Source organism: Equus caballus, chromosome 12 (genome assembly GCF_041296265.1).
Source record: "Equus caballus isolate H_3958 breed thoroughbred chromosome 12, TB-T2T, whole genome shotgun sequence".
NCBI lineage: Eukaryota > Metazoa > Chordata > Mammalia > Perissodactyla > Equidae > Equus > Equus caballus.
This window is the reverse complement of record NC_091695.1, coordinates 40,708,533-40,732,387: the sequence shown is the minus strand read 5'-3', so window position 1 is coordinate 40,732,387 and position 23,855 is coordinate 40,708,533. Positions and strand designations below refer to the sequence as shown.

At 38.3% G+C, this 23,855-nt stretch overlaps 2 protein-coding genes across 5 annotated transcripts in view; one reads left to right on the top strand and one right to left on the bottom strand.

Moving 5' to 3' along the window:
• The window catches only part of PLAAT5 (phospholipase A and acyltransferase 5), a 59,745-nt gene extending 42,591 nt beyond the window's left edge, over positions 1-17,154 (top strand). Inside the window, exon 6 of one of the 2 annotated variants that reach the window (XM_070230049.1) lies at positions 16,150-17,154. In XM_070230049.1, coding sequence (XP_070086150.1) covers positions 16,150-16,155 — 6 coding nt within the window. In that variant the 3' untranslated portion in view covers positions 16,156-17,154. The remainder of the gene's footprint in view (positions 1-16,149) is intronic. The other variant, XM_070230048.1, reaches the window with a different exon arrangement.
• The window catches only part of LOC100064607 (organic anion transporter 7), a 36,815-nt gene continuing 25,261 nt past the window's right edge, over positions 12,302-23,855 (bottom strand). For 2 of the 3 annotated variants that reach the window (XM_014729639.3, XM_014729638.3), the window contains 5 exons: positions 17,677-17,792; positions 16,218-16,432; positions 14,450-14,558; positions 13,804-14,007; positions 12,302-12,474 (listed from right to left, as the gene is read on the bottom strand). In XM_014729639.3, coding sequence (XP_014585125.1) covers positions 12,414-12,474; positions 13,804-14,007; positions 14,450-14,558; positions 16,218-16,432; positions 17,677-17,792 — 705 coding nt within the window. In that variant the 3' untranslated portion in view covers positions 12,302-12,413. Of the gene's footprint in view, positions 12,475-13,803; positions 14,008-14,449; positions 14,559-16,217; positions 16,433-17,676; positions 17,850-23,855 lie in introns of all 3 variants that reach the window. The other variant, XR_011424069.1, reaches the window with a different exon arrangement.

Below are 23,855 nucleotides of genomic sequence, written 5' to 3'. Positions count from 1 at the left end.
TGGAAGAGACATTGGAAAAGTGTGGCAAACATCCCACCTTCATTTGGTCAGCTCTATTGTGTTATAATTTACACAAATACAATTTACCAAAGTGTACAATTTGATGAGTTTTAACAATTGTATTCTGTCATGTAACCATATGACAATCAAAATAGAGAATATTTCCAGCATCCGGAAAAATTCCCTGAAGCCCCTTGGCAACCACTTCCTTTCCCCACCACCCGATCTCCTCTTTTCCTCCCCCACTCTCCGCATCACATTCCTGGAAGCTGACAATCTGCCTTTTGTTGCTAAAGTTTTGACTTTTTTAGATTCTCATATAAATAGAATGATACAGTATGCAGTATTTTGTGTTTGAGTTCTTTCACTTAACACATTGTAACAGTAACAACATGGATTCCAATAAGGAGGAACATCAGGAAAGAGGATTCTGTGTCTAGGGTGAGGCTTGAGGGAAGAGACCTGCTTTTCTGAATACCCCAGAGTGTGGTGAGGACAACTAATTCTATCCCAAGTGTAGAGGTCATTTGTTGTTTGGGGGTATTCTTATTCCTTCCTTCTTTTTTTTTCTTCCATGAGGAAGATTGTTGCTGAGCTAACTTCTGTGGCAATCTTCATCTATTTTGTATGTGGGATGCTGACACAGCATGGCATGATGAGCGGTGTATAGGTCCATGCCCGGGATCTGAACCTGCAAAAACTGTGCCATTGAAGCAGAGCATTTGAACTTAATCACTACACCAGTGGGCCAGCCCCATTCCTTTCTTCTTAATGATCAAATTATGATTTTTGTGGGCCCTAAGAACTTTGCCTTTGTGCACACTTTCCTCCAAAAATCATGTTTTATGATTGCTTGGTATAAAGGTGAATAATTATTCAGGATAGATTCATCATTAAATATGCAGTATTATTATTATCATTATTATTATTATATTCCCTTTTCTCCTGAATTTAGAAAAAAGTAAAAACATTTGTAAATAAAAATGTGTTTAAAAGTATTATATGTCTCAGGCACTGTGCCTACCATACTTAATGGATAAGTGGGTCTTGCCACACACTTAAAAGACCCACCAAAGGATTTTTAAAAGAGGGGTGGCAAGAAAGTGGAAAAGGAAAGAGAAAGCAGAATATTACTGGAGTCAAGGAAACCTAGTTGAAAGGATATTGCAATAGGCTGTGTGAGTTAAGAAAAAGGTCTTAATTAAAGATGTTGCATTGGGGATGGACATAAAGAGATGATTTCGAGAGATGTTTTATGGAGATATTATATGGTGATATATTTTTATCATCAGAATTTTGCGAATCATTGAATATCGAATTTAGGTACAAGGACAGGGAAGAAATTAAATTGACTCCTATATTTCTTTCTTGTACATCTGAACGACATTCTCTAAATTCAAAATATAAGAAGAGTAGATATATGTTTTCCTTCCATTATTTGCTTGGGGATATCTAGGTGGCGTCTTCTAGTTGGTATTTGAAATATATGTCTAGAGTAAATAGAGGTTATGGACTGGAAACATTGCAGATATACATGCAAGTTAAGTCCCTATTAGTGTCGGGAGCACCAAAGAAGTTATGTCAAAATAGTAGAGAAGATGGCTAAGGATGAAGTCTTGTGGCTCTGGTTTTTAAACACAGCCCTGAAAGCCAGCAAAGTAGATATTAGGAATGGCTAGAAAAATCACAAGAGAAACAGAAATGTATCATTGCTACTATCTCCTTCAGATCCTCCTCCTCTTGCCATTACTTGCTGTGCTTATCTCTGTAAATTGTACTCCCATCCACCAGTTACCTATGTCAAAAACCTTTACAATACCCTTGACTCTCCCTTTACAATGACTCAAAGCTCAGTCAATTCCAAATCCAGTCAATTTTACCTAGTAAATATTTTTGCGTCATCACAATAAGACCAGAGAGAAAATTGTAGGTTTCTCAATTGTAGGGAACTCAATATGGTTCCAGTCAAAAATGAAGAAACATTATTCATGCTCTTGGGCTGCTCCACTGCAGGCCCACAGACATTTTAGTATTTGTCATTGGTTGGTTTCCTGGGACAAAAACTTTGAGGCACAAATTTACACGTAGGAGGTTTAGAAGAGCATACTTTTAGAACTACAATCTATAAGTGTGTGAGGGAGGCATGATTACTGAGAGGTACATGTTGAATCATGATAGATAGTCCTTAAGCCAGCCCATGGGCAAATGTGATGGGATGGCCCTTCAGAAATGTCTGGAAAGAAGCCATCATGCAAACTGTTGTAACCCCACATTGACTAGTCAATGGATACAGGCTGTCCCTCACTAGTGGGGCATAACCTTGGAAGATGTAGTTTCTTTTGGCCGAGGGAAATTCCAGCGGAAGCTATGAACCATCAGTTGCCAAAACAGAGCATTGGGGAATTAGTATTTTGATCCTGAAAGGGAAACCTGGATGATGCATTACAGCTATCATGGCATCTATCACAGTCCACTATTTGTGCTACAAGGATCCACTTGATTTCTATAAGTTCATCTCACCAGAGAAGACCTGCTTCAGGGAAAACATATAAAAGGGAGCTAGAGTGATGATCTACACACACACATCCCACCATTATAGTTGATCTCAGGGCTGTAAATGTTATTCATCATCTCTCTCCTCCACAATCCATCCTAGGCATCTCTCAGTCTCCTGGTCTAGGTGGCATACAAGGAATGATACAGATCCAATCCCTCAGTGTCAGAGACCCTAAACACTATGCCATTTTCATGTCCTGGCAAGTGCTCATGTCCCTTTACTATCAAAATCAAGGAGAGTAGTACCAAGAGATGCCCCAATGGACTACCGATGGCAGAGAAAATTATGTGGGCACATTGAAAAGTTCAGCTCTACTCCTTCTGATGATCAGTGTCTGTTAATCCAGGCAGATTGGTGACTCCTTTCCTTGCCTCCTAGCCTTTCACCCAGAAATCTGATGTGACTAAGGGGTAGGCATAGCTTTATGTTTGAGGCCCTCCCTGTTTCTTTTGGTGGAAATGTTTACACTCTGTATAACAGGATCTCAATACTCACAGAGCCTTGATTTGCAAGGACAGACAGAACAAGACCCCAAGTGGGGCACAGAGAATTTCACAAATGGAGCCATGTCAACTTCCACCATTTTGTTTCCAGGCCATTTATTCTGCCTCTGAGGGAAAAAAGCACCATATAGTGTGCCTTCAATTTAGAGTATATACCGCATCCTGGAAAATGATCTCCCATTTTAGCAGAGTACCATTTCCTAACTGAAATCTCATCGGCACTTTCAAAAGGCTGTCCCATTGCTCTTGGAACTCAGAGCTTCTGGGTGGCACAGGGTATGATAGAATCATGGGATCCCATGGTCTTGAGTTCAATGCCATCCCTCTTTTCCTTCTATGTGTGACCCTCTGTTCAATGAAATGTTATGAAGCATAGTTTTTTGGTTGATCATCCACTCTCAATGCCTTTGGATAGCTGTGCCAGCTGAGGCCACGAAGGCAAGAAAGAGAAATTATACTCAGAATATATGTTGATTCTATTCAATATGAACCCCTGCCCCTTTGGAGATGAAAAGGGTCTAATGTAATCAATTTGTCATCAAGGTGCTTGTTTGGTCTCTTTGAGGAATGGTGCCATACTGATGACACAGAATATGTCTCTGTTCCTTGTAGTTTAGACATTTGGCAGCAAAAGCAGATAGTTTAGTGGTGGTGAGTGGGAGCCCATGCTGTTGGACCTGTCCATAGCCTCAATCCTTGCCTCCAATCAGAAGCCAGTTTTGCCTGCACTGGAGTGGCTGATGAAAGAAGACGGTTGGTATCAACTCTAACTAATTTTGGTTTCTTGCTTTTTAAATGCCTCTTCTATGGTCTGTGGTGTCTAGTCATAGATGAATATGATACAATGATCTTTACACCTCATGTACTTTCATAGGTGCCTCTACATGCCTCTTGCAAAGGCCTCCTATCATCCAATCTTTCTGTTTTCATGTCAGACCAACAAGCTCAGCCATTTGAAAACTTTTTAATTCCTATATCTTAAGGAAGGGTACTTTTCTTTCTACACAAATTTCATCATCAGGTGTAATTCCTGAATCCCTGCCCATTTAGAGAATTTTCTGCCAGTATTGACTGTCAAGTTCACCTAGAGTGGGCCAGTAGTTCAAGAGCAGTGCACTTGTGGCCTTTATCCATATACTGAATCATTCCACATGTGAACCTAGCTCAATTACTTTCTTCCTCTGTGATGTAGTCATAACAGACACCCAGAGGGGCTTGGTGTGAACTGAAATGAGGTGTAAAATTTGTAGACGACAGGGTCTCTGAACATCCTTCTTATGCAGCTTATTTGTGTCCTCTGTCCCTATCTGAGCTTGTCCCAGAAGAACCACTTCTGTGCAAGGATGGATTGCTGCTCCACCTAACAATATGACTTGTTTTTTTCCACTAGGATAGCTCGTACCTCAGTGGCCAAGGGAACAATGAGGGGTTCCTGCAAACTTCTGAGCATATTCAATCCCATTATACATGCATGGAGTGGGGACATAATCATTTTCAGAGTGTGGACCCTGTGGATCTACTGTGAGTGAGGCTGTAGTCAGGATACTCAGTTACCTGACCACCAAGTTCCTGTTCTAAGAGGGGCAGCATGATGACTTTTTGACTTCTTCTATATTACTATCCCCATGAGCTCTGTATACTGCAGTCCTCAAAACTTTTGCAGCATGTGTTCACCCAAGTAACTGGTGTAATATCTCTCTGAGAAGGACGGGTAGAATCATTCATGTGTGCAATTACTGTGGTGTTTCAGCATTCTTCCTTCTGGGGATGAGGCTTCTCCTCCAGTCAGTGGTTTTGGGTTCTGAGAAATAGCTCTGGTGTGGAAATTAGACAAAGGGTTGTGAGTTTTTATTGGGGCAGCTACCCTCAAATTGCTGATTATCTTTCCTTGATTTCTTTTGAGTGTTTATATTAAGGAATACTCTTGTTGGCAGTCCATTATTTTTGCTCAGAGTATTACTGTATTTCATTAGCCATTGCCATAGATTTTTTTGGTCACTACCCTGGGAAAGAGAATCTGAGGAAGAAATGTTTATCAGGAAGTTTTATGGGAGGTGTTTCTAGAACCTGCTCTTGTAAGCGTATTAGGGATGTGAAGGTAGAAATTGAACAGGGAGGCAGTTCATGGTTTTTTAAAAAATATATCCACACATAGTTTGATAAACCTCCTTTTAACAGTCGGAATGCCCTGTCCCCCTTGAGTATGGGCTGGACTTAGTGGCTCACTTCTGAATAACTGAACAAAGAAGAAATGATAATGTGTGGTTTTAGAGATGCAGTGGTAAAAAGGCACTGTTGCTGCCATCTTGATTGCTCCATCTTTGGGTTATTTGCTCCTGGGCAAGCACGTTGCCATGTCATGAGGACATTCCCTGAGAAGAAGCCCATATAGCAAGGAACGGAGCCTTTTTATCAGTAGCAGCCAAAAAGTGAGCCACCTTGGAAGTAGATTCTCCAGCACCAGTCAAACCTTTAAACAAGTCCAACCTCTGCTAACAGCTTGAGTGCAACCTCATGAAAGAGTTTGAGCCAGAAGTATCCAGCTAAGTTGCTTCATGATTCTTGACCCTCAGAAACTGTGTGAGATAACGAATGTTTGTTGCTTTAAGCTGCTAAATTTTGGAGTCATTTGTTTTGCAGCAATAGATAACTCCACATCTCCACCAACACTTGTTATCTCCTCACTTTTTGATCATAGCCATTCTAACAGGTGTGAGGTGACATCTCATTGTGGTTTTGATTTGCATTTCCCTGATGATTAGTGATGTTCAGCACCTTTGCATATACCTATGGGCCACTTATTTTTCTTCTTTGGAAAAATTCCATTTTTCTATTCCATTCCGTTGCCCATTTTAAAATTGGGTTATTTGGCGGGGGGGGGGGGGGGGGTGGTGGGTGGGTCAGGGGGTTGCTATTGATTGCATGAATTCCTTATATTTTCAATTCTGTTATGGCAGTTTTCAGGTCTAGAATTCCCATTTGGTTCCTTTTTATAATTTCTACCTCTTGTTACATTCTCATGTAGTTCACATATAGTTTTACTGACAATTTTTAGCTCTTTGTCTCTGTTTTCCTTTAGCTCTTTCAGCATATTTAAGACAGTCATTTTAAAGTCTTTGTATGGTATGTCCGAGGTCTATTTTTACATAGGAATGGTTTCCGATGCCATTTTCTTCCACTGATTGCACTGTGTTTTTCTGTTTCTTTGTATGCCTTGTGACGCTTTGTTGGAAACTGGGCATTTGAAGAAACAGTTCCCTCTGCTAATCTTTGTAGCCTGGCTCTGTGAGGATGTCCTTCATTAATTAACAGAGTGTGTTTTGAGACTTGCAATCAGCTCAAAGTGGAGCTTGAGGTCTTTTCAATTCTTTTCTGAGAATGCATCCAGTGTGGGTCCTTTTGTGGCCTTATCAATTCCCAGCTATACACAGCCACTTCTAAATTTATTTATTTTGCAAAGAGTCTCACCACAGCTTCCACTTGGAGCTTTAGAAGGTCTGTTGTATTTCCCCATGACTAATGTCTGCCCCAGGCTTCTATCGATCAATACAGTCGTGTGTTGCTTAACAATGGGGATGTTTTCTGAGAAATGAATCATTAGGAGATTTTGTTGTTGTACGAACATCATAGAGTGTATTTACACAAACTTAGATAGTATAGCCTACTACACACCTAGGCTATATGGTATAGCTGAATGCTTTTAGGCTACAAACCTGTATAGCATGTTATTGTACTGAGTACTCTAGGCAATTGTAACACAATGGTAAATATTCATGAATCTAGTCATATCTAAACATAGAAAAGATACTCTAAAAATGCAGTATAAAACACAAAATATGGTACACCCGTATAGGGCACTTACCATGAATGGAGCTTAACAGGACTGACAGTTGCTCTGGGTGAGTCAGTGAGTGAGTGATGAGTAAATGTGAAGGCCTAAGACGTTACTGTACACTACTGCAGACTTAGTAAACACTGTACACTTAGGCTACACCGAATTTATAAAAAAATATTTTTCTTTCCTTGATAATAAATTATTCTTAGCTTCTTATCCGTTTTACCTTATAAACTTCTATTTTTTTTTAACACTTTGACTCTTTCATAGTAACAACTTAAAACAGAAACACATTTTACAGCTGTAAAAACACCAAAACATTTTCTTTCTTTATATCCTTATTCTATACACGTTTTTCTATTCTTAAGGTTTTTATGTTTTTTTAGTTTGTAAACTTTTTTGTTAAACATTAAGGCACGAACACATATGTTAGCCTAGGACTACACAGAGTCAGGATCATCAATATCACTCTTCCACCTCCACATCTTGTCCCACTGGAAGGTCTTTGGGGGCAATAACATGCATGGTGCTGTCATCTCCTATGATAACAATGCCTTCCCATAGAATGTGTGTTGGAGGACCTTTCTGGGGCTTTTCTTGAGGAGGTATCACACTTTTAAGAAATTTTCAACTCCATTATAATCTTATGGGACCATGATCGAATACGCGTTCTTCTGTTGATCAAATGTCCTCATGTGGTATATGACTATAGTCCCTCCAGCCTTTACAACCATTGCCTACCACTTTCAGTCTCTGTTTCCAGCCTGAGTCCTGAATTTTGCTCCTTCTCCTGCCTCAAGCTCTTAGGCAAAACGGAGGCCACTACTTCTTGCAGTTCCCAGACAGTTTAGAATACTGCAAATAAGATCGTATATGCTCCCTCCAGTTGTGCATAAGGTTTGTGAGCTGGGCTGTGGCTTCCTCCAGACTATTACTCTGCTGCAATGGGCAACAGGTGGGGTAAGGGTAAGTAAAAATTTCCCATCTTTTTCAATATGCCTTTTTCTTGATTGGTATTCACTTTCTTGATGTAGTTCTTTGCCTGTTTTCCAGAACTCATATAAAGCTACTTTATTCAGTCTCTAGTTTTTAAAATTAGTGTTGACATAGGGGAATAATTGCTTTGTGTTTCCTAGCTTGCCCTCTTTCTCTCTCTTGCTTTATATATTTTGAGGTTCTGTTATTCGGTTTTTAAATGTTTATAAATGTCAGATATTCTTGTACTGAAACTTTTATTAATATATAATATTCTTTATTATCTCTTGTAGCTGTTTTGATTCCAAGTCTATTTTGTCTGGTACTACTATTGCCAACTAGATCCCTTTTGATAACTATTTGCATAAAATATCTTTTTCTATCCTTTCACTTTCAACCTATTTGATTCTTTGCCTCTAAAGCGAGCCTCTTATACACAGCACATAATTGGAGCTTTGATTTGCTGTCTAGTGTTCTTTTATTTCAACCTGAAAATGACCTTTAGTATTTTTGCAGGGCAGATCTTGTGGTAATTCACTCCCTGAGCTTTCTTTATCCAGACATATTTTAATTTATCCCTCCTTTTTGAAGGACTGTTTTTGGGTATAGAATTCACAGTTGATAATTTTTTTCTTTCAGCACTTTGAATATATCAGCCTACTGCCTTCTTACCTCCAAGAAATTGAAGAAATTGGCTGATAATATTGAGGATGTCTCTCTATGTGATGTGTTGCTTCTCTCTTACTGCTTTCATGAGTCTCTCTTCATCTTTTGACATCTTGGTTATAAATCTGTCTTGGTGTGGGTCTCTTTAGGTTTATTATAGTTGGAGTTTGTTGAAATTCTTGGATTTGTAGATTCACGTCTTTCATTAAATTTGGGAAAATTTCAGCCATTATTTCTTCAAATATTTATTTTGTTCTCTTTTCTGTCACTCCTTCTGAGATCTCACAATGCATTTGTTGGTTATCTTGATGGTGATGCACAGGTCTCTTAGGCTCTTTCTCTCTTTGATTTTTAAAAAATATTTTCTCTTTCTGTTTCCCAGACTTGACCATTTCAATGGCCTTATCTTTAGGTTCACTGATTCTTTTTTCAGCGTGCATAACTTTTCTTTTGAACTCCTCTATTGAAATTTTCACTATTGTTATTGTACTTTTCACCTCTGTAATTTCTTTTCAGTCCCTCTTATATTTTCAAGCTTTTTATTGATATTTTCATTTTGTCCACACATCATTTTCCTCTCTTTTTTCAAGTCTCCCTTCAATACTGTGTATCTTTCAGACAGTTGTTTTAAGGGCTTTATCTAGTAAATTCATCCTCTAGGCTTTTTCAGGGATGCTTTTCTGATTTCATTGTTCCTTTGAATGGGTAATATATTTCTCTTTCTTTGTGTCTCTTACAACTTTTTGTTGAAAACTTTGCATTTGAATCTTAATGTGGTAAAACTGGAAGTCAGATTTCCTGCCTTTCCCAGGGTTTGTTTTCTTCTTTTTCAACAAAAGTTGTTACAGGGTGTCTCTGTGCCAGAGATCAGCTTAAGATGAAATCTTAAGCTCTTCTCAGTTCTTTTCTGAGCTTGAATCTTTATCTGAGCTTGTGTTTTGACTTGTAAATTTCCCTGTATATGTGGTTTATTTTGATTGTCCTACTTCTTAAATGTATATCTCCCAAAAAGAGAAAAAAGGAAAAGAAGAAAAAAAAAAGTAAGTGTTTTCTCTTTATATCTCTTGAAGCTGCTTCAGCCTGTGGTATTTGAAAGAATGGCCAGCTGCCTGTATGTAGGCACCTCTGTGATCAGAATCAGGAATCAGGACATGGATCCCTGGTGTTTGAAGGACGAGGTCCTTTCTTCCCCCTCTGGTTCCCTCAATTGGCTCCAGGAACATGGGTATGGTTCCTTGCCATAGGGACAAGGTGTGTGGATGGTAACCACTACTATGGTAATGATTGAAACTAACTGAAATTAATTATGATTTATCAGCTAACCCCTCACCTAGGAGCTGCTAGCTTTGAATATACTTCATATTTCTAGAAAATTTAACCAGATAGTTTCTGCCAGTCCTTTTCTTGTCCATGTGAAAAGAGGAATTTCTGATTATTCCTACTGTTCCCTGATGTCATTCCATACCTCACTCTTTTTCAAGCCCTACACCACTGACCATCTCATGGAACACAGCTGCTGGCTTACAACATCAAATGCCCATGAAGAACTGCGGGACACTTTCCCCCAGAAACACCAGAATCGGTGGACTGGCCAGCATCCTTCAAGGTGAACAACAAGAGGTCCTACCTGGTCTTTTCCATGATAAGATCTCAAACATTTCATTAGGAGGAAGAATGAGGCTGGACAAGTCAAAGATATTCATTATGGACGATTCCTCAAAATTTCTTTTCCTTGTCTCTTTTCCACATTCTATAGTTTGTCATTTTTATGCTTCTTTGTCTCTTGGGAGGCATTTTACAGGTGAAAAACAGAAGATGCTTGTAAGATTGATTGATTTTATTTTCAAAATCTAAAGTCCATAGAAGAACTAGAGGGTCTCCGGAAGAGGTAGTGAGAAAAGAGGAAGGAAGTTGGGTGATTGGTAAGAGTTGAAATTAGAGGATTCTCTTCAGGTTATGGGGGAGAGGGACCCAGACCTGACCCGTCTTAGTTCCCCAAAGAAGCAGAAGACCCAAATAGAGTGGCTGCATAGGGAGCTGAACGGATAGACTGGAAACCCCAGATTCCAATACCTCATGTCGTGAATGGGGAGTTGTAGCATGCATGTAAAGGCCACTATTAACCTGGTAATCTCTTTGAACAGAGTACTGATAACCAGTAGCTGCCCTCACTTGTTCTCACCTCATCATTGTGGTATTGCATATACCCATGGGATCTAGATAGTTCTGGTGAGGAAGGATTGTGCAAAGAATCCCTGAAGATAACTGATCTGTGATTTCCTGCCAACCTGGAGGAAATGGGAACTTAAATTAAAATTATGTTGACTTGCAGAAAATAAAAATGTGAGACCACATCTGCACTTGTGTGCTAAGATATATACCTGTTAATCTGTCTTATGTCTCTTTTTTCATTTTATATTAATGTGCACAGTGCTTACCACACTGCTTGGTAGTTACTACATGCTCAATAAATGGACACTGAATGCATGAGTGTTTATTTCAGAGCTCTTCATAATGATGCCAAACTGCGTTTTTAGCAGCTCTCCAGCATGAATTATTTTATAATTCCACCATCAATCAATGAGTTTCTGTTTAAACCGCACTCTCACCGACCTTGAATTGAGCACACTTTCATTAAATTGGTCTTCCTTTGAGTGTCTGTCTTTAATTTCCGGTGAGTTTCTACAGTTTTTCATAAATCTATGGCCTATGTGGCTTTTTTCTCTTGAAAATGATATATTCTGCCTTTTATTCATTTTCTATTGAATTATTTATCTTTTGGGTAGATAGAATTCTACATATTTAAAGGTATATTTTGAAAACTGCTTATTTTGTCATTTGCTCTTTCATTTTTGACATCTATTGACATAATATTTTGGAATTTCACATATTCTTTGTTTGAGCTTTGAATACAGAAACTTACAAAGAAGAAAGAAGCAATCACTTAAAAATTCACCAGCAAAAGTTAAGTGCTTTTATCATTTTGGTAAATATTTTCCTAGTTTTCTTTGGCAAGTTGTTAGGATTTAGCCCAGCAGAGGCTTTAAATGGGTATTATTCAAATCCACCTGTCTTTAAATTTCTGACATTTGTTTTACTTTTCAAAACCTTTTTTATCCCACTATTTTGTATTTAAATTTTCTAGTGAAAATTTTAGTTTTTTTGTCCCATTTTACTTTTTGTTAAAACAGAATATTTTTCAGTGTGGGGTATGATGTCACATTATTAGTCATTTATTTTTAAATAGTTATGTATGCTATTTGCTGCATAATCTTTTCTTTTGCCCTGTGACTTACAGTTCCAAAATTATATATTCAGTGTTATATTTACTATGGTCTGTTTCTGGATTTCCTTTGTTATGTAAATGCATCTGCTACTGCTATTTTGACTACTGCATCTATAATAAAGTCCAGTATATGCTACCCCATATGATAGTCAGCCTCCCCTCACTCTGTGATCCTCTTTTTAGGAATCACTTTGTTTACCTGTAATTTCTAGATAAACTTGTAACTATTTTTTTAAATTCTTCTAAAAGTAAGTAGATTTTCATTATAATTACATCAATTATTCTACCAATTAATTACAGGAAGTATTGTTATTTTTAGTACTATTCAATCTTCCTATCCAGAAACAGGCTGGTTATCCACAATTATACAAAAGTCCTAAGTTCTTTGAAAATATTATGGTTTCCTTCACATTTCTTATTATGATTAATTATAGGTATTTTATACTTAGAAGTTTAATACTGCAATTGGAAAAAGTCCATTTCTTCATTATATATTTTTATTTATTTATTTTACAAATTTTCCCCTATGAGAAATTATCTCATTTCTCCCATATATTTTGCTCTTGAATCAGCATCAGCTCCTGGAATTCCTTAAAATGTTGTCACTTTCATGGAAATAACTTCCTGCTTTGCTTTTCTCCAGCCTTTTCTCCTGGTAAAAATACAATGAAACCAATAAAGAAATGAACACAAAAAATGAAAAGACATGGAAAATCATACATGTCTTGCAATCTTTAGAGCAAGCTTATCCTTCACCAACCAGCTTTACTATAAACTATGAACGCTGCCACAAGGTTTTGTGTAAATCTTGTGAAGAAAAAGACCCAGGTCTCAGGCAGGATCTGGGAAGGCAGCTTTGATAGTTTCTACTCTTACCCTTGGACACCATGGCATTGGAAAGAAGCGTTTTAGAAAAGGCAAAGGAAGTACAGAAAAGTTTTAGAATCCTCTCCCGGTATTTATCACTTTAAATTCTGTATTCTCAACACTTTCCTTCCCAGTGAAACCCAGATGGTCTGACTATCATAGGCAGCACAACAGGACTCCTTTCCCTGAGATACGCTGTCTTCTGTGGGAGAGGGGACTCTTGTCCTTTCCCTGAGCTCCCTAAGATTCTTCAGTGAACAGGCCACTCCTCAGGTCTTGTGGTGGATAATCTTATATGTCAACTTGGCTAGGCCATAGTGCCCAGATATTTGGTCAAACACTAGTCTAGATGTTCCTGTGAAGGTATTTTTTAGACGTTATTAGTATTTTAATCAGCAGACTGTCAGTAAAGCACGTTACTCTCCATAATGTGAGGGGGGCCTCAGCCAATCATTTGAAGGCCTTAAGGGAAAATGACAGGTCCCACAGAGGAAGAAGGAATTCTGCCTCCAGATTGCTTTTAGACTGGAGAACTCTTTTCTTTCTTCAGCTCTTCCCTTGGTCTCCAGGCTGCTGCCTGCTTGCAGATTTCAGACTTTCCAGCCCCTACAATACCGTGAGCAAATTTCTTAAAATAAATCTGTCTCACTGTATATATACACATCCTATTGGTTCTATTTCTACAGAGAGTCAGAATCAGATTATACAGGCCTACAGGAACCAAAAGTTTCAGAGAGCTTGCCTTCACTCCCTGGGCTAAAGGCTTCCAGGGACAGAGGGATGAGAATCTGATGTTTGATTCTGTGCATATTTGTGAAATATCTTCAGGGCTGTGACAGCCACACTAGGATACTAAATTTTGGCCTCTTTACCACTGAACCTACTGGTGCAGGCTGGGCAGAGTGGATCTGTGTGATCTGGGGAGGCTTGGAGGAATCTGAGGTCACTGTGGGGGTGGGATGAGGTTGTAGCCAAACCAAAGCACGGACCACATGGCAATAGTCTGGGTCTCAACATTTCCCTGGAGATAATGACCCTGAATGGTATTCTGCCCTCCTCATTACAGACCTATAGTGCACAGCAACCCTCAAGGACAGCTCAGAGGTCTACTCACTCATTCTCCACATCCTGGATGGAGTCAGGCAGGGGCTGATTCCTGGTTTCAGGAAGGAGTCGGACAACAAGTGCACTGAGGATGGCACAGACTCCATAGATGATCCAGGGCAGGTGGGAGGAATACACCGTTAGGATCATCAGGAGGGGAGCCACAGCTGACCCAATGTTAGCAGCAATTCCAATGACTCCTAAAACTAGTGCTCTTGGGGTGCAAACAAAAATACAAAAAAATCTGGTGAAAATCCACACATATAATTTATGATTTTTTAGTTTGCTTTGGTTATGGGAGACAGCACATCATTGTGTTTAGACATGGAAATTGATAACAACTCGTTTTGGACATTTCCTCATTTACTAGCAATTATTTTCAAGTTCACATGTGCGTTAAGACAAAATTGGATCATTGAAAAAACACTGTTACCTATAACATTTACCCTTCTTGTAGTTCAGAAGATTACTTGAGAAGAAACATAAAAGTGCAGGGCAAAAAGTCAGCTTTTGATAAAATTTGGCTATAACTTTTGTTATCATTGTAATTTACTTTTGATAAAAACTAACCAGTCTTAGTTTTCTTCCCCCAATACATGTCCATTATCTGGGAAAGGCTTGTTTTGATCCTGACACATCACCCGTGAGCTTTATACCTGACTACAGTGGGGATCAGTTCATTTCCATGGGTAGCAGAACTGGTGATAGCGGCAGAACAAACTCCTACTCCCAAAGTTGCCAAAGCCACACGCAGGGTCTGCATTTCTGGAGAGAGGAAGACCAGTGAGGCTCAGGAAGTGGGAGCTGAAGGAATCAACATCCCTCCAATTACAGCTGAAGAAGATCCTATTGGAGGTGTTTGCAAGGACAACATGTACTGTAGAGTAACTGCACAGAGGCAGAAAATGTGCAATGTCTAATCAGGTCAGAAATGTGACATGTACATATTATGGCTTATCGTGAATAAAAGGATTGAGTTATTTCATCAACTCTCCCTGCATAGCTGAGTTTTTCCAGAAAAGGAGAGGGGGAGTTGAGTCCCACAGGTGCTGTCTTCCATTAATTCTGTTCTGTATCTCCTTTGCCCTTAACATAGAATATAAGACTGTCATGTGGGCAATTACTGAGGGTGTAAGACTCATCCACATCTTTGAGTTTAAAACCTAGGAGCTTACACAATATTGACACAGGGCTAGTCAAGCAGAAGAGAAAAATAAAAGAATAGAACTCCTATGTTAATTGATAAGCTGGATCAAGCTTGATCAATAGGCTAGGCGAGAATAATTTTTCAATAATTAAGTATAAGGACCTATATTAGTAAAAAAATGCCTGGGGGCTGGCCCCGTGGCTGAGTGGTTAAGTTCGCGCGCTCCGCTGCAAGCGGCCCAGTGTTTTGTTGGTTCGAATCCTGGGCGTGGACATGGCACTGCTCATCAAACCACGCTGAGGCAGCGTCCCACATGCCACAACTAGAAGGACCTGCAACGAAGAATATACAGCTATGTACTGGGGGGCTTTGGGGAGAAAAAGGAAAAAATAAAATCTTAAAAAAAAAAATGCCTGACTTTGGAAACCTCTGAAGGGAAGTTTCAGAGAGTCAGTTTTCTATTGCCTGCTTTCCCTCCTCTTCACTAAAAATTTCATTACAAGAGTCACAACACTGGAGTGGGCTCTGTTGTAAGGCAGTAAACTTGCATCATTGCTGATGTTCAAGATGAAGAGTGGAGGCTCCAATCTGGTATCTTGTAACATACATAACTATGTTGGGAGTTAGGAGAAGCAAGATGATCACCTGGGTTACCCTATTCGTGACATATGATCATTAAATTGAGTAAAATAGATTCTGATACAGGCTCTTAGCTGCATAGTACCTAGTTCCCGCTGTCACTTCTTTGCCTGAAGACAAGGAATTTTTGTTTTCTTGAAGTCAAGATGATTCTCCCAAACTAGGGTTTCTGTTATGGAGACTTGATATGAGACATGTGAGTGGATACACAGAGATTAGAGAATAAATTGTCACTGAAGCTGTAATAATAAGCAAGGGCCCAGACAAAGTGACTGTATTGTGTTCTCATATGGCATACAATGTCAAGATCCAGACCCTCAGTGCTTGCTATATAAAGAATGACTTGCCTAACGTAAGTGAGCAATTCTGTCATAGAGAAACTACCAGTAATAGACGACACCAGTTTCCAGATACTTCTTGGATATAATGAATACATCATATATCAGAGCCAACCTTAAGTGACCTTGAGCTCTTTCCCCAGCAACTTAAGTGCAGAATATATACTACACTTTCAGACTGATTTCAGAGAACTTTAGAACTGAATCTGCATTTCCTTCTGGCTTCGAATAGGTGTGACCAGTACAATTCATGAGGAATGGGAGGAACACATCTTTCTTCAACACGTGCTCATTTCTCACCTTCAGGCACAAACGTGGTGGTCAGAATGGAGATTCCCAGCAGGAACAGGAAAAGCATCTGGCTGACTCGACGGCCCAGGTGATTCAGTGCCAAAAGTGCAACATAATTGCTTGGAAGTGTGACTACACCAAAAAGAACCTGGGACAGGAAAACATTTTTCCCCAAGTGCTGGACATGGAGATTCAGGCCAAAATAGGGAATTAAGGTTGTAAATCTATGGTGAACAAGAGGAAAGAAATCAGAAGGTTTAGATTCTCTGTCCTACCAATGATGATATTGAGCCAGGAAACCAGGGATGGATGTAAAGCATAAATGCGTGGTCTGATTTGTAGAATATTTTTGCATTGATTATATTTTCTTATTTTCTGTATTTTTGATACTCTGGCATTTAGGGCCTTGATCCTGGACAGACTGCCTTTCCCAGGGCCAGCTAATTCCTAGAGGTAGCAAATGACTCCCCTGTGAGCCAACCTTACAAGCCACCAATCCAGAGCCCACACTCCCAACTATCTCCTCTATCAAACTCACAACAAGCCAATATTCCGCTTCCCCTAAATCACCCGAGGGCCCTGTAGTGGTCTACTGCAGATCACCACTACAGTCCAGAGTCCACTAAAGTTATTCAGTCTATCCAATCCTAAGCTCACTCAGGTTACCTACCCGCCTCTTACATTCCTTCCAACAAAAAAACTGATTAAGGCTCTGGGCCATGCTCTTTCATTTCTTCTCTCTTTTGCCTTCTAACTGACCCTGCTGCCTCTCTGAATGGCCCTGTGTGCTGTTTCATGCCTCCTCTTTCCAGGGATCTGTGGTATAGACTCCTTCATGAAAATCATTCCTGAGTCTGTTAGATGATTAAAACAAATCTTGTGTACATTTTAAACACAATTTCCTTCCCAGGATTTAAACTGATTAAATTTCTTAATGATTTAAAAATTATCATAAAATAACAGTGTGATAATGGAGCTTATAATGCTGCTTAGTTTTTTGTGGGAGTGGAGAGTGTTTTTGTGGAGGATACATGAGGGGATCTTCTAGGGTCTTAGAATTTTTTCTGTATCCTCATCTGGGTGATGGTTATATATTTACACATGGAAACATTCATTGAGCTGCATATATTTGAGGACTTTACTTTTTATAATAAAATTAAAACAATTAAAATGAAAACAAACAAGTGAAGAAACTTAAAGTCAAAGTCTGTACCATAACTGAAGTTCTCAACCTCATCTCCAGTGATAAGCCTGGTAGAGTGACGTGATAACAAAACTCCTAACTGTATAATTGGTTCTATGTTGGTCTTTTCATAACAATTTCACTACCTCCAGACATAGCAATTATCTTTATTGCTTCCTCTTGTTTTATCTCAAGTCTGTCCCTATAACATGCTATAACTTTGAAATAAGAAATAGAATCCTGTCTCCACTATTTAAAGTTCCTCATGCACTGTGTGAAGCCTACCTCATAAAGGACAGTACACAGATCCTTTTACGCAGGTTGGGTGTGCGGAACAAGTCACACACAGGAGGTTTGTTCTGTGCTGCTTCCAGCTCCTCCTGCGTGGCGGATTTCAAAACCTTCAACAACAACAGCAAACTGTTTAGTTGTCACAAAGTGGTAGACACTGTGAATTCCTAAAAGAGGACAAGATAGATAATTTCCCTTTTTGTCCTTTGGAAAATACAGCCATGGAAGATGTAACAACAGGTGTAAAAGTGGTATGAAAGGTGATTTAGGGAGTTACATGGGCCTAAGGGAAATTATGCAGAGGCAAGGATATTTTAATGTGACATTCAATTTGGCTGCAGGACATCAAAACAGGTGTGTACATTAGGGATTTAGATCAGGAAGGGGACTAAATGAAGAGTAGCTTGGATTATGGTCCAAAGCTTCATTTATACCGGAAGGGCATGAAAGGTGTTCTCAGCTAGTTGCTCTCAGTAGAAAAACAGCTCTTTTCAGAAAGGAGAATAATTTTCTGAGAGCCTTTATTCTGGTTCTTGGGTCAGTGTCGTTCAGAGAAATCTTGGCATATGTTGTGCCTCTATGCATGAGATGGCTAGAATTACATCTGAAGATGAATTCAGGGGAGATCTTGATGTTGTATGATTTATACCCAGACTTTATAATCTGACATTATACAATGGCTCTGCCACATGCTAGGCATATACTTTGAGGAAGGAAACAGGACATCTCTAAGCCTCAATTTCTTTTTCATTAAAAAGTTGAATAAGAATAAGAAGATGTGGCAAGCTGCCAAATAGGAGAAAATATTTGCAAATCATATGTCTGATAAGAGGTTAATCTCTAAAATATACACAGAACTCATACAACTCAAGAGCAAAAAACCAAACAGATTAAAAATGGACAGAGGATCTGAATAGGAATTTTTCCAAAGAAAACATACAGAGGGACAACAGGTATATGCAAAGGTGCTCAAAATCAGTAGTCACTGGGGAAATGCAGATCAAAGCCACAATGAGATGTTACTTCACATATGTTACAATGGCTATCCTCAAAAAGACAAGAAATAACGAGTGTTGATGAAGATGCAGAGAAAAGGGAACCCCTGTGCGCTGTTGGGGGGAAGGTAAATTAGTGCAGCCACTATGGAAAACAGTATGGAAGTTCCCCCCAAAATTAAAAATAAAACTACTATGTGGTCCAGCAATTCCACTTCAGGGTATTTATCTGAAGAAAAGGGAAACATGAACTTCAAAAGGCATACGTATCCCCATGTTCATCACAGCGTTATTTACAACAGCCAAGATATGGAAACAACCTGTGCTCATCTATGGATGAATGGATAAAGAAAATGTGAGATATAAATATGCAATGAAATATTATTCAGCCCTAAAAGAGAAATCTTGCCATTTAAGATAACATGGATGGAACTTGAGGACATTATACTGAGTGAAATAAGTCAGACAGAGACAGACAAATACTGTATGATCTCACTTACATTTGGAATCTAAAAAAACAAAACAAAACCAAGCTCATAGACACAGAGAATAGATTGGTGGTCACCAGATGTGGGGGATGAAGGGATAGGCAAAATGGGCGAAGGGGATCAAAGGGTATAAACTTTCAGTTATAAAATATATAAGTCATGGGGATGCAGTGTACAGCATGGTGACTATAGTTCATAATACTGAATTGCATATTTGAAAGTTGCTAAGAGAGTAGATATAAAAAGTTCTCATCATAAGAAAAATAAATTGTATAACTATTTATGGTGACAGATGCTAACTAGATTTATTGTGGTCATCGTTTTACAATATATACAAATATTGATTATGTTGTATACCTGAAACTAATATAATGTTATATATCAATTATACCTCAAATGAAAAAGAAGTAAATGTAAAAAAAATCAAGATCATGAGAAGAAATAGTAGAAGAAATAATACCTCTCTCACAAGGATTTCCGAGGCATACATGAGGTCACAAATGTGCATATGGAATTATATCTAGCACGGCTCAGTCATTTACTGACTTATTAATTATTCAAATAATATTAGCTCCATTCTCATCCTATCTTTGCACATGAAACAATGCCATGTAGCTCATTAGAGAAAATGTCAGCATGAAGGGAATTTAGAGAAATGAAAGTCTACCCTTCCCAGAGATCTGGAGTAATCAACATATTTGTGTTAATATAAAGTGGAGCAGCTTTACATTAGAAGAATTGTCTGAAGCAGGTGTGTTTGCCAATCCATCAGATGGAGGTTCAAACAAAACTAAGACCACAAATTTCTGCATTATCTTTACAGAATTAAAAAAAAAATCAAATGAAGGCATATTAGCTACCCATTCATGAAGAAAATCTCTTCCGTAAACCACATTTTGACTGCTACTCTTGCCATGCTCTCTTTCTTCCACCTGGCAGTAAGGTGATTGCCAGTTGCCATTCACCTTGATTATGCATTGTGGTTTTTCCCTGCTTTCAGTGTCACTTGCTCTTGTATCTGCCTGACCCTTGTAAATATTTAAGCTTTCCTTCTCTGGATTGGGCCAATCTGGTAGGTCAAACACTAGGAGAAGATAGATAGATAGAACCAAAGATAATTGGAACCAAAGATAATTCCGGAGAAGTTAGTTGGTCCAAAAGAATTTTATATAATTTAGGCGTATATTGACACAATATTGAAGTGCCATAGAGCTCCACCTAAATTTCAATGTCCACTTCCGTTCTTTTTTTTTTAAGGCACAAGCCAGTGCTCTCCCCATCATATCAGGAACACTCAGTGCCATTGTCTGTGTAATGCTTCATCTCTGGGGAAACCTGATTCCTTCCAGCCATCTTCAGTGGGATCTGAAATCTCTGGAGCATTATCTGAAATCTTCTAAAGGACCTCTGCTTTTTCTGGGACTATAATATCTGTCATCAGATGTGCCATTATACATGTTTCCAGAAGTGTTTTATTCCTTCTTTTTGAGTGGCCAACTTCTAATCCTCTCCTTTATCAATAAAAGAAGGATAAATTTTTTTCCTTAACTCCGTTAGCATTCTTTACATTCTGTTATCACTGTAAACCTTTGAACTTAAAAATGTCTATGAATTTCTCTCTCTCACATTAATGTGAAAGCTCTTTGAAGGCTGGGACTAGGACTGATTCTGATATTCATGATCTGGCATCATGCCTGGCACAACATAATTTTTCAATAAATAGTTTATATATGTGCATGACATGAAGAATGATTTAACTAATCATGCACAGCAATATTTGCCTTCCATACCTGGAATGGAAAAGAAGAAAAAGGAAGACTTCTCTGAGGCATTCCCACTCAGCCATGTTCTTGGAACTTGTAATAAGGAGAATACAAACTCCACACAATGTGGATTTGGACTGTTGTGATCACTGCCATATTTCCAGGGACAGAACAAAAATGGCCACAGGTAGGCACTTACTTATATACCATGAAAGAAAGTGAATGAAAAACTAGAACTTCTTTATGCTCTATTCTGCATGGTCACTAGTCCTTCTGCTGGTGTTATGGCCATCAGAACATTAACTGGAAGGGAATGGATTAGTTTTTATCACTTTCTCTTACACAGGGTGAGACCAATATACAAGCTTCTTTTAAATAATTATTTTCAATTACTTAATTTTTGAGGTAACTTTGGTGTATAACATTATGTAAATTTCAGGTGTATATCACTATATTTCGACTTCTCTGTAGACTACACCACATTCACTACCCAAGTCTAATTGCCATCCATCACCATACCCTTGTGCCCTTTTACTCTTTTTGCCCGCCTCCCTTCCCCCTTTCCCTCTGGTAACCACCAATCTGTCCTCTGTGTCTATGTGTTTGTTGTTGTTGTTGTTTTATCTTCCAGTGAAATCATATGGTATTTGGCTTTCTCTGTCTGACTTATTTTGCTTAGCATAATGCCCTCAAAGTCCATCTATGTTGTTGTAAATTGCAATATTTCTTTTTTTATGGCTGAGTAGTCCTCCATAATATTCATATATGCAACCTCTTTATATATTTATATATGCGTATATTTATATATGCAACCATTCTTCCCTTGATGGGCACTTAGATTGTTTCCAAGTCTTGGCTATTATGAACAATGCTGCAATGAACATGGGGATGCATATATCTTTTCCAATTAGTGTTTTCATGTTCTTTGGATAAATACCCAGAAGTGGAATAATTGGATCATATGGTAGTTCTATTCTTGGTTTTTTGAGAAATCTCCATACTGTTTTCCATAGTGGCTGCACCAATTTGCATTCCTACCAGCAGTATATGAGAGTTCCCTTTTCTCCACATCCTGACCAACACTTGGTCTTTTTGTCTTTTTAATAATAGCCATTATGACTGGTGTGAGGTGATATCTCAATGTGGTTTTGATTTGCATTTCCCTAATAACTAGTGGTATTGTACATCTTTTCCTGTGCCTCAAGGTCATCTGTATATCTTATTTGGAAAAATGTCTGTTCAGATCCTCTGTCCATTTTTAAATGGTTTGTTTGTTTTTCTGTTGGCGAGTTGTATCAGTCTTTATATATTTTGGATATTAACCCCTTAACAGATATATGATTTGTGAATATCTTCTCCCAATTGTTAGGTTGTCTTTTGTTTTTGTTGATGATTTTCTTTGCTGTGCAGAAGCTTTTTAGATGGATGTAGTCACACTTGTTCATTTTTTCTTTTATTTCCCTTGCCTGAGGAGATATGATATTCAAAGAGATAGTGCTAAAACTGATGTCAAAGAGCGTACCAGCTATATTTTCTTTTATGAGTTTTATGGTTTCAGGCCTTACATTCAAGTCTTTAATCCATTTTGAGTTAATTTTTATGTATCGTGTAAGATAATGGTCTACTTTCATTCTTTTGCATGTGGCTTTCCAGTTTTCCAAACACCTTTCATTGAATAGACTTTCTTTCTCCATTGTAAGTTCTTGGCCCCTTTGTAAAAAATTAGCTATCCATAGATGTGTGGGTTTATTTCTGGCCTCTCAGTTCTGTTCCATGGATCTTTGTGTGTGTGTTTATCTGCCAGGACCAGGCTGTTTTGATTACTACAGCTTTGTAGTACATTTTGAAATCAGGATGTGTGATACCTCCCTCTTTGTTCTTTCTTCTTAGGGTTGCCTTGGCTATTTATTTGGGATAATTTGTTCCATGTAAATTTTCAAATTTTTGTTCCATTTCCATGAAAAATCTTGTTGGAACTTTGAATCTGTTGATTGCTTTAGGAAGAATGGATATTTTAAGTGTGTTAATTCTTCCAATCTATGAGCATGGAATACCTTTCCATTTCTTCACGTGTTCTTCAATTTCTTTCAACAATGTTTTATATGTTTCAGGATACAGGTCTCTCACCTCCTTCGTTAAATTTATTCCTAGGTATATTACTCTTTTTGTTGTGATTGTAAATGGAATTGTATTCTTGATTTCTCTTTCTGCTATTTATTGCTAGTGTATAAAAACACAACTGATTTTAATATGTTGATTTTGTACCCTGCAACGCGTTTTTGTTATTTCTAAAGGTTGTTTTTGTTGATTCTTTACAGTTTTCTATAATATAAAATATGTGATATGTTGTGACACTGTCATTTTATTCTCATTTCATTCAGAGTTTTTATCATAAATAGATGCTAGATCTCGTTGAATGCTTCCTCTGCATCTATTGAGATGATCACGTGTTTTTTTATCCTTCCTTTTGTTAATATGGTAAATCATGTTCGATTTGTAGATGTTGAACGATCATTGCATCCCTGGAATAAATCCCGCTTGATCATAGCGTATGATCCTTTTAAGGTATTGTTGTTTTCAATTTGCTAGTATTTTGTTGGTGATTTTTGCATCTATGTTCATCAGTGATATTGGCCCGTAATTTTTCTTTTTTGGTTTGGTCTTTGTCTGATTTTGGTGTCAGGGTAATGTTGGCCTCATAGATTGAGTTAGGAAGCATCTCCTCCTCTTCAATGTTTTGGAAGAGTGAGAGGGATAAGTATTAAATCTTCTTTGAATATTTTGTATAATTTACTGGGTAAGCCACCTGGTCCTGGACTTTTCTGGGGAGAGGTTTTCGATTACTGTTTCAATCTCCTTACTAGTGATCTATCTGTTTAGATTCTCTATTCTTTCTGATTCAGTTTTGGAAGGTTGTATAATTCTAA